Genomic DNA, 10,590 nt, shown 5'->3' with positions numbered 1-10,590 from the left:
TCAGCACAGTATTGTAGCGAATTCGGGGGACAACGCAACCACAGGAAGTGCCGCGGCCGGGAAGCGAACCCGTATCGCCCGCACCGCAGGATGCATCGCTAACCACCCGACTAAAGGGTCAGACTCGCCAGTCAGCGGCCAGCGTGTCTTCTCATCCATGCACGTTACAGTATCTTATACTTTGTATTGATTGCTTTTGATTCCGGTCTATTCCTCTGGCTGTAATGTTATCTGTAATGTTATTTGTTCTATAAGCTAAAATGAAATTGAATAATAAATGAAAAAAAATAATTAAAAAGACACGCTTGTTCGGGCTAGACGTGTTTTTCTTTTAGGATTACTTTATCTTCGGCAGAGCAGGGTCCTTACCGACGTCACTTCCGGTAGTGGTCCGAAGAATTGCCTGTCTGACGCGCCGACGGGCCACGTTTCGGGTGCGTGATTAATATTCATTAAAAGCCACCGAGGCGGATTAGTGTTGGGTTGTTTTCCGTCGGTACGAACTCCTCGACGCACTCGTCCCCGAGGGCCGAGCAGTAAACCCGGTGGTTTCGGCGGAAGCCGTTTTATGTGTTGACCCGCCAAAAAAAGCCAGGAGGGGGCTCGGAGATACGAGCTCGGGGAGTTTCCGCAACTTCGCTCGGTACGTTTCATTCGTTTGTTTTAGGAAGGAGGATGACTAGCGGATTCAATTTTGGTCAGCCCTCTAATACGGGGTTCACTTTCGGGACCCCCAAGACCACCGCCGCAGCGGCCGCGGCGGCTGCGGCGGCGGCTCCCACCGGGTTCGGTATGACGAATTCCACACCTGTAGCCACCGGCGGCGGCGGCTTCTCTTTCGGGACCCCCAATCCTGCCCAGGCTGCCTCCGTCCAGGGCAGCGCCATGGCAACCGGGGGCTTCAGCTTTGGGACCCCCGCGAAAAGCACGGCAGCCGGCGGCGGGTTCTCTTTTGGGACTCCCTCGACCACGTTCAACCTCGGAGCGGCTTCTCAACCGGCACAGACGGGGCTCAGCTTGGGCTCGACAGCAGCGACGCCGGCCTCCGGGACAGGGTTCACACTGGGCGGGGGTCTCCAGACGCAGACCGCCGCTCCCGCCGCCGCCGCCATGGTCGCCCCAACAGGGGGGGGGTTCAGCTTTGGAACTACCCCCCAGGCTCAACCCCAGCCTGCGGCGGCCCCGGCGGCAGCACCCAGCGGCCTCCCGGTAGGAGGATTTAGCTTTGGTTCTGCCAAGGTCCAGGTGACCACTGCTGCAGCCCCCACCATCACCACAGGTGGGGGTTTCTCCTTCGGCACCGGTGCTCCGTCGACCCTCACCCTCGGCGCGCAGCCCACGCCGGCCGCCACCGCTGCGCCCACGGCAGCCCAGGGTGGTGGTGGGTTTGCTTTCGGGGTCAAACCCTCGTCGACCCCCGCCCCTGCCACGACTACGCCAGCTTCGCAGCCGATGCCGACGCTAGGCACTTCCCTGTTTGCTGCGCCAATCCCGTCGGTCGCCCCCACCTTCGCCGGCTTTGCCGCGGCGACGTCAACAGTTGCGGCTGTGGCCCCGACAACAACCACGGCGGCCAGCGGGGGCCTGGGCTTCATGATCAAGCCCCTCGGGGCGGCTACTGCCACCATCTCCACCCCTGCCACCGTCGCCACAACTGCGGCCCCTGCCACGGGCTTTTCATTGGGCAGACCCGTGCCGGTCGCCACCGCTGCGGCCACCGCTGCGGCCACCATCGCGACCGCCGCGGCCGCCGCCGCCGCCCCGGTGATGACCTACGCGCAGCTGGAGGGCCTCATCAACAAGTGGAGCCTCGAGCTGGAGGACCAGGAGAGGAACTTCCTACACCAGGCCACCCAAGTGAACGCCTGGGACCGCATCCTGATGGACAACGGAGAGAAGATCACGTCCCTGCACAACGAGATGGAGAAAGTGAAGCTGGACCAGAGGCGGCTGAATCAGGAGCTGGATTTCATCCTGTCGCAGCAGAAGGAGCTGGGGGACCTGCTGTGCCCGCTGGAGGAGTGGGTGAAGGAGCAGAGCGGGACCATTTACAAGCAGAACGCCGACGAGGAGCGCGAGAAGACCTACATGCTCGCCGGGAACGTGGACATCCAGCTGAAGAGGATGTCGCAGGACCTCAAGGAGATCATCGAGCACCTCAACACGTCCAGCGGCCCGGCAAACACCAGTGAACCGGTAAGAGACTGACTTTACCCCTGGGGGGCGGGGGGGGGGTTGTTGTTGTTGTTGACACACACACGTGGCTCCATGTCAGATTAGCATCTTAATGTTCTTCTCTTGTCTCCCCTGCCCCTGCCCCAGCTTCAGCAGATCTGCAAAATCCTCAACGCCCACATGGACTCCCTGCAGTGGATCGATCAGAACTCGGTTCTGCTCCAGAAGAGGGTGGAGGATGTGTCCAAACTGTGTGACAACCAACGCAAAGAGCAGGAGAAGACTTTCCGTTTTAACATGTAACTCGTGTGCGGTAAACTTGTTGCTGCACTGATCCTCTCTTCTTCTTTCCTTTTACTATTTCAGAAGCGGTGAGCAGGGAGGTACCTTCAGGTTGTCAGGTTTATTATTTTTTGAACACTTACCCACTTCATTCATGCCAGTGGGTAATTGTTATGTGGGCTCTTGTTTTGCCTGCCTTTTTTTTTTTGTGTGGCTTACATCTGTGAAGGTGTGCTTTTTCGACGCAGTAGTGCTTTAACGTGTTGACCCGTTTGCTTCTCGAGAGACTCTTATTTCTAATCCCCGCACAGCTAGCTGACCGTGAGGCGTTGCGCCAGTTCCAACGGCCAGCGTAAAACCTGCAGGTTCTGCTGCGGTGCCAAAGGGACCGGTCCTCCGGAGCCCCCTCCTAACCCTGAGGGTGGCGGCGGGAGGGAGGTTTTCATAGTTGTGCGCGTCATCTCTTGCCATGTACAGCGGATGTGTAGTTATAATCCTTGTTTTTTTGGAAAGTTGTAAATCGAAATAAAAGTCATGTACAGCGCTTCGGAAGTACTTGCAAGGTTTTTATCCCCCCCCCCCCACACAACAACAGCCACCGAAGACACGTTCATTTTCATTTTCCGTCACGTTTTCTCGGAATATTCCGGTCGCTTTACACCAAATTCCCTTCGGAGTTTTCTTTTATTCTCCCCTCTTCCTCCAGAGATACACAATCAGTCTTCATTCACACACGTGATTTTTAGATTTAACACATACAACACTGAACAGTAACACTATAATAACTACACAACTTATAAATACACAAATGAAGCATTGGTCCAGTATTGGTAACTACTGAGGTCATCATTTGTACCGCAAGACGTGCACCAGTGGTTAGTGAGTGTTAATAGATGTTTATAAATACTTATTAATGCTGCAATCCATGATTAATTCATGCACATATCTACACGTAAACAGTGTGTTAATTGTGTACTTGCACTTTCTAAAGGATCTCATGATCCTTTACTGTTGTGAGTCTGAAGGTGCTGCTGGCCTTTCAGTCTCATGTGTAAATGCTTTGTAAGGCAGATAGTCCTGACTTTAGATGAGCTCGTACAAAATACTACCCAACATCTAGTACTACCTGACTTAACCATGAGCTGCAGTATTAATAAGTATCTATAAACATCTATTAACACACTTTACAAATGATGAATTCAGTAGTTACTGATACTGAACTAATGCTTCATTTGTGTAGTTATTATTGTGTTACCCACTGAACCAGCGTATGATGCGGCTGCTCACATCAGGATGTGCAGCTTGTGGGTCCGTCCTCTCACTTGGGGGTTCAAGTTGTGTTTGCCGGGTGCTGCCTGCCTTCCGTTACTGTAAAGTGGTCATGTACCTGGGTGACCTGATGGGGGCAGCAGTGGCCTAGAGGTTGTAGGCTTTGTGAGGGGAGGGGGCTTGTGAGTTCAAATGCCCAGACCCACCAGGGAAATTGTGTATTGGTAAAAAGGGAAATGATTGGTGCTCTAATTAATGCTCCCCCCTCCGTCAACAGCCGCTGTCCAGCGTGTCCTTAAGCAAGGCGTCTGAACCCGCAACTCCTCCAGTGGGCAGTGCCTCTGTATTAATGTGAAGCCGGAGTGTCTGTGGAGGTGTGTGTGTCTGTGTACAGTTGGTGTTCCCTGGATCTACCGAGGGGTGCGAGTGTAAACCTACAGTCAAGTAACTCACAACGGACCTTCTGCTGCCGTTAATACTGCCCGCTGTGCATTTCTTCTTCTTTTGTTTTTGACTCGGGATACTGACCTCTTAAAACATCACATTATGTTTCACTGAGCCGATTGTGTCCGCAGTTGCAAACCCCCCACCCCCACCCCCAAAAAACAGCCAGTTCGGAGGGCCTCTCTTGCACAGACTTCTGAATTAAGAGTCGTCATTTCAGAGTTTTGCAGTAAAAAACACAACAAAAATAAGCGTCACTGGTGCACTGTTGTAATTCTGCTGTACATCTGTGTAGAACAATCAACAGCGCACTGCTTCGTGGTGTGAGCGGAGTGAGTCCGAGGCTGTCGGCCACACCCTGTAGCTGCTACCTGTAAGGAAATGTGCATCGACTAAAACAGAAAAAAAAACAAAAACAGAAAAAAGCCCTTCGTCCACTCGGAAGCAGCTTTAAGACAACACAGACTCTTTGGCTAAACGTGACTTGTTTTTTTGTTTTTGTTTTCTTAAAAAGAGAAAATATTAAATATACAGTGTGCTTCAGTTTTCAAATATGTACACAACTTACATTTTATCGTCTATACACTGAAGAAATTCATAGGAATTTGATAAAAGTAATTCAGATTCAGCACAAGTATCTACAACTTAAAAAAAAAACCCCAATACGACGAGCACTTGCGATACCGACACGGGGCACTGAAATAAGTTCGCTTTCTTCGCTGAACGGGAGAGAAATTGTTGAAACGAAGAAGAAGAAGAAACGAGCTCGATGGATTTGCGGCTTCCGAACTGCGTGAAAAGGAAAAACGTCTCGGATCTTCTGAGCAGTTCCGAGACGTTTCACGAATAGCTCTCGTTCTCGCTCCAGGTAGTCATCCACTGTTTTCTCTCAAAAAGGTCAAGGTGGACCTTTCCGCCGCACGGGGGGGACTCCTTCCTGATGCACACCGCGTGGTACCTGGGAACGCTGTCGTCGTACTTGGAGCGTTTGAAGAATCCGCACTGGGGAAGGAGACGGGGAAACCACATCAACGTTACGAACACAGCCGGTCGGCACTCGCGCGGTACACAATACGACGGGAGCGGGCTGCAAAGTGCTGTGCGTTAGCGCATGCGCTGCCTGACAAGAGGGAAGGTCATCGTCTGAGGCGACGAATCGAACAGCAAAGCGGGAGAGGTCAGCGGAAAGCACCTGCAGAGCACACGACGAGTTTACGGACGGAGGGGTCAAGGGTTTGAGAAGGAGGAAAAGGTCAAGCCTGTTGGGTTGGAAAAGTGATTTGATTTTCTGACAAAATTCAGAGACACATACGAGACGCACTTTTCAACAAAAAAATCCCCCCCTTTTACCCCAGAGAGCAAAACTGCCGTGGCCCGGACCCGTCCCACACCGACACTTTCATCCGGCCCACATACCGCGTGGAATGATGTGGCACTTGGCCGGTGCGCATGTGCCGCATATTTGCCAAAGGTGGCCCATACTTGTTTTGTGGTATTTGGGCCATATTCACCATTTACGGGCCGCTTCAGGGTCACATCCAGATCACATGTTGCCCAGAGCGCCACATCTTTGCCAAAGAAGGCCCACATGTGATTTGGAATATTTGGGCCATATTTGCTATTATACATGTGGGCCACTTCAGGCTCACATCCATTTTGTCAGGACCAGAAGAAGGCCATCAGTGCCTGAAGTGGCCCACATCCGGATGCTATCTGGGCATCCATTCATTATCCAAACCGCTTCTCCTGCTCTCAGGGTGGCGGGGAGGCTGGAGCCTACCCCAGCAGTCATTGGGCGGCAGGCGGGGGAGACACCCTGGACAGGCCGCCAGGCCATCACAGGGCAATAATATGCATATAAGTCTCGTTTTCCTCAAAAAAACAAGTAGAATACAAAGTTATTTAAGGTATCCGTGCAACACTGGCCAGAAAACTGGCACAAGACCAAATCCTGTGAAATCCCGCCAGATCTGCACCGATACTGCATCGCATGTGTCTGACTGAATTTTGTCGCTCCAGTCCGTTGATTTGGCAGTTAGGCAACTCCTTCAGAGAGTAAGAGTGAGTACATTAGAAACGGTCATAACCACGTTCCACGTGCCAATGGCTCGTCCATACCCTCGGTCTGGGGGTGCGAATCGGGCATTAGGCCTCGGTGGGCAGTTTCTCTTTGTCTGAGGGCTGAACGTGGATTTGTGCCTTGTGATATGCAGCGTCATACTGGTCTTTTGGAGCCCTCTTGAAGAAACCGCACTGAACAGGAAGCAAGGGGGATGAATTGTTACTGAACTGAATCTGCGTCCTGCACTACAGAACTGTAATGTGCTGTCAGACATCATAACACAAGTTATTTCTGGACAGTAAAATCACAAAAGCATCGTGATGTGTTGAATCCCTGCATGTTTACTACTTGTAACCTTGTTTGGATCTTCTAATATGTTTCATCCACGCTGCATTCTACCTCTTAAACTACTACTGCTATTTCGGCTGCTCCCATTAGGGAGCGCCACAGCGGATCATCCGTTTCCATCTCTTCCTGTCCCCTGCATCTTCCTCTGTCACACCAGCCACCTGCATGTCCTCCCTCACCACATCCATAAACCTCCTCTTTGGCCTTCCTCTTCTCCTCTTCTCTGGCAGCTCCATATTCAGCATCCTTCTCCCAGTATACCCAGCATCTCTCCTCCACACATGTCCACACCATCTCAATCTTGTCTCTCTTGCTTTGTCTCCAAACCGTCCAACCTGAGCTGTCCCTCTAATATACTCGTTCCTAATCCTGTCCTTCTTCATCACTCCCAATGAAAATCTTATCTTCTTCATCTCTGCCACCTCCAGCTCCACCTCCTGTCTTTTCATCAGTGCCACTGTCTCCAAACCATATAACATAGCTGGTCTCACTACCATCTTGTAAACCTTCCCTTTAACTCTTGCTGGTACCCTTCTGTCACACATCACTCCTGACACTCTTCTCCACCCACTCCACCCTGCCTGCACTCTCTTCTACACCTCTCTTCTGTACTCCTCATTACTTTGGACAGTTGACCCCAAGTATTTAAACTCGTATGCCTTCGTCACCTCTACTCCTTGCATCCTCGCCATTCCGCTGTCCTCCCTCTCATTCATGCATAGGTACTCCGTCTTGCTCCAACTGACTTTCATTCCTCCTCTCTCCAGTGCATACCTCCACCTCTCCAGGCTCTCCTCCACCTGCACCCTACTCTCGCTACAGATCACAATGTCATCCGCAAACATTATAGTCCACAGAGACTCCTGCCTGATCTCGTCCGTCAACCTGTCCATCACCATTGCAAACAAGAAAGGGCTCAGAGCCGATCCTTGATGGAATCCCACCTCCACCTTGAACCCATCTGTCATTCCTACCGTCATTCCAACTCTCCCATCCCACTTTATCTGTCTTTTTTCCTGCCATCAGACATTAGCAGGGTGACAGTAAAAGGGTGGAGCAGCTGAGGAGCTTACCTTCCAGAGCAGAAACACTAGCAACGCCAGCACCAAGATGCCAGCAAGAACAGCCACCAGGATGATCCACCAGGGGACTCCGCCATACTGGGCAACCGTCTTTTCGGGGTAGACGGTCACCGTCACCTGCGACAAGCAGTGGAAAATAAGACTCGTGTGATAAGTCTAGTCACTACAAATTACTGGGGGGGGGGGGGGGTTAACGCTGAAATCCAGGATTTTTATCCATCTGGACCATGAAGTCAGGTTATGAACTGGTGTCTTCACCATGGTTGGAGATGCCACTGTTGACATTTTTGACCAGGACAAACGCTGGTGTGGCGGTAAAACAGTTCCTACTCAAAACGTGACGCCGATGCGGCGATTCGTGTGTTGTCTACCAATTCTATAATCAGTGTTACTGTACAACAGTGTCCCCGTATCGTCTGATCTAGTTTTCAATACATTAGATCGTCTGTTAGCTTTCGTTGGGAGGATGCCATTTTTTTTACAAGGGTGGGAACTGTTTACTGCTGCGCTGACGGCACACTAGCGATAATGGCCGCAACGCCTCGTTTGTAGTTTTCACTACCACGGGGGGGAGGAACAGACGGAGGACGTCCCAGATTCCAGCTTTAACAGAATGTAGAAGGGTAAAACAAAATAAAAAATGTCTTAACATCTATGTAATTAGGGATGTTTTACAGACACGGCTGGGTTGCTGTTGCAGTCCAGCTGCTTACCTGAGTCTCTGCCTTCCTCAGGATCATGTTTTTAGCAAGAGTGTCCAGCCTGAGTGAGGCTTTCACAATTACATCGAGGCTCTTAAAAGAGGCGTAATTCTGTTTTAAAAAAAACAAAACAAGACAACAACACAGAGTCAGTCATTAAGAGCATAACATACAAATGGGGGTATTTTCTTAATTACAGGGCATGTGTAAGTACTGACAGTAAACGTGGAAATGTGTTTGTGATTTTACTTCAAGGAACGTGGAGTTCCACAGGCGAGACCTCAGCGCAATCGCTGCAGTACCGTCCAAGCCCTGCAGGGGGCATTTGATCACCACACATTTAGCGTCGTAGCTGTTGCCGCACGTCTAGAAAGACAACTGGCAGTTAGTGGACACCCTTCCTGCCACCACCACTTCTATTCGTGGAACGTAAACACACCTACACCCAAAAACCCACCAAAGCTTTTCGCTTTCTCTGCTCTGCCAGCAGGGGGACTTTGCCACCGGATGTCCCTCTCTGTCCGGTCTCGCGTCTCGATCGTCCTGCAGGGGACTCCTGAAAACACACCCTTACTCGTTTAATCAGGTTTGAATTGAGCAGAGCACATTTTGGTCAACGGCTTCTACCACCTCCTGTTGCAGCGACACCCCAGATAGCAAAAGTGCTGTGGGCCGGACCCGTCCCACACCCGACACTTCACCCGGCCCATACACCGCGTGGGCCGGCACTTGGGCGGTCCACTCCTGTTTGCCAGATCTGGGCCAGAACCAAGCCATAACAATGCCACATATTTGCCAAAGGTGGCCCATATTTGTTTTGTGATATCTGGGCCGTATTCACCATTTACCACACGGGCCACTTCAGGGTCACATCCAGATCACATGTTGCCGAGAGCAACGCATCTTTGCCAAAAAAAGGCCCACGTTTGATTTGGCATATTTGGGCCACATTTGCTATTATACGTACATGTGGGCCACTTCAGGCTCACATCCATTTTGTCAGGGCCAGAAGAAGGCCATCAGTGCCGCATCGTTGCCTGAAGTGGCCCACATCCGGATGCTGTCCGGGACGGCCATGCGGGTGCAAAAGCCCTACCTGGATGTGTTTAACAGGGCTGATCTCACTCTCAGGAGAACAGGAGATCTCTTCCAGGCCGGTGGTGGTGATTTTGACCAGATAGAGGAGCCATTTCCCATCCACGTTTTCTTTGGGCCACTGAATGTGCAGCGATGCCGTCCCAAACGATTTCAGCGGTTTCCCCAAATTAGTTATCTGAGGCAAAACAAAGCCAGACGACACGGCCTTTCACACGCGGTTTCATGCACTTGACCATCTCAGATGGCGTCCCGACATGTAAAATCAATACAGACGGTGGCCGAGGAGCTCGGTCACGGACGAAGGGGTGCGCTTACTCTGAATTCGTAGTTAATCAAACTGCCAATCTCGTCCTCTGTCTTCATGGCGCTCTCTCCCTTCACAGTGCCCCCAAAATAAACATGAGGTGGGCTTGCCTCCCTGGGGGGGGAAAGGGAAAATCCAAATGCCTTAGTTTACATTCAATAACGGGTGTTCTGTCTGTTATATCGTTTCACCATTTCACCTGTCAATCACTGCTTGGTAACACAATCACCTGCACGCGGAGCTTTCAAAATTGTATGACGTGACTTACCCCGTGACCGACAACGCCAGCTCGATGATCACTTTGGCCTTTGCTTTGACATTGGCAATTTTGTCTTGTGTACTTGTCCTGGAAAAAAAATAAATAAAAAATCTTGAGTTGAACTTGTGATAACTTACCTTAACTTACCATTTCTGAAACTGGGAAACTTTTTGGTATTATCCATTCATTCATTCATTCATTCATCTTCAGCCGCTTCTCCGGGGTCGGGTCGCGGCGGCAGCAAGCTAAGTAGGGCACTCCGGACGCCCCTCTCCCCAGCAACGCCCTCCAGCTCCTCCTGGGGGATCTCCCAAGGCGTTCCCAGGCCAGACTGGACATGTAGTCCCTCCAGCGAGTTCTGGGTCTACCCCGGGGTCTCCTCCCAGTTGGACGTGCCCGGTAAACCTCCAAAGGAAGGAGCCCAGGAGGCATCCTGATCAGACGCCCGAACCACCTCAACTGGCTCCTTTCGATGTGAAGGAGCAGCGGCTCTACTCCGAGCTCCCTCCGGATGTCCGAGCTCCTCACCCTATCTCTAAGGCGGAGCCCAGACACCCTACGGAGGA

At 51.5% G+C, this 10,590-nt stretch overlaps 2 protein-coding genes across 3 annotated transcripts in view; one reads left to right on the top strand and one right to left on the bottom strand.

Annotated features, from left to right (window-relative positions):
• Positions 1-399: 399 nt before the first annotated feature.
• Positions 400-2,995, top strand: nup62l (nucleoporin 62 like). The gene is made up of 2 exons (XM_056289690.1): positions 400-2,196; positions 2,323-2,995. Exons 1-2 carry the CDS (start codon positions 676-678, stop codon positions 2,476-2,478), a joined length of 1,677 nt encoding a protein of 558 aa, XP_056145665.1. The 5' UTR covers positions 400-675; the 3' UTR covers positions 2,479-2,995.
• Positions 2,996-3,051: 56 nt separating this feature from the next.
• Positions 3,052-10,590, bottom strand: part of itga6a (integrin, alpha 6a) — a 35,414-nt gene continuing 27,875 nt past the window's right edge. The window contains exons 18-26 of one of the 2 annotated variants that reach the window (XM_056289007.1): positions 10,034-10,111; positions 9,777-9,879; positions 9,460-9,636; positions 8,821-8,919; positions 8,613-8,729; positions 8,376-8,474; positions 7,654-7,779; positions 6,289-6,423; positions 5,034-5,172 (exon numbers count right to left, since the gene is read on the bottom strand). In XM_056289007.1, coding sequence (XP_056144982.1) covers positions 6,316-6,423; positions 7,654-7,779; positions 8,376-8,474; positions 8,613-8,729; positions 8,821-8,919; positions 9,460-9,636; positions 9,777-9,879; positions 10,034-10,111 — 907 coding nt within the window. In that variant the 3' untranslated portion in view covers positions 5,034-5,172; positions 6,289-6,315. Of the gene's footprint in view, positions 5,173-6,288; positions 6,424-7,653; positions 7,780-8,375; positions 8,475-8,612; positions 8,730-8,820; positions 8,920-9,459; positions 9,637-9,776; positions 9,880-10,033; positions 10,112-10,590 lie in introns of both variants that reach the window. The other variant, XM_056289006.1, reaches the window with a different exon arrangement.

Source organism: Lampris incognitus, chromosome 11, assembly GCF_029633865.1.
Source record: "Lampris incognitus isolate fLamInc1 chromosome 11, fLamInc1.hap2, whole genome shotgun sequence".
Lineage (NCBI taxonomy): Eukaryota > Metazoa > Chordata > Actinopteri > Lampriformes > Lampridae > Lampris > Lampris incognitus.
This window is presented reverse-complemented; position numbering and strand designations above follow the sequence as displayed.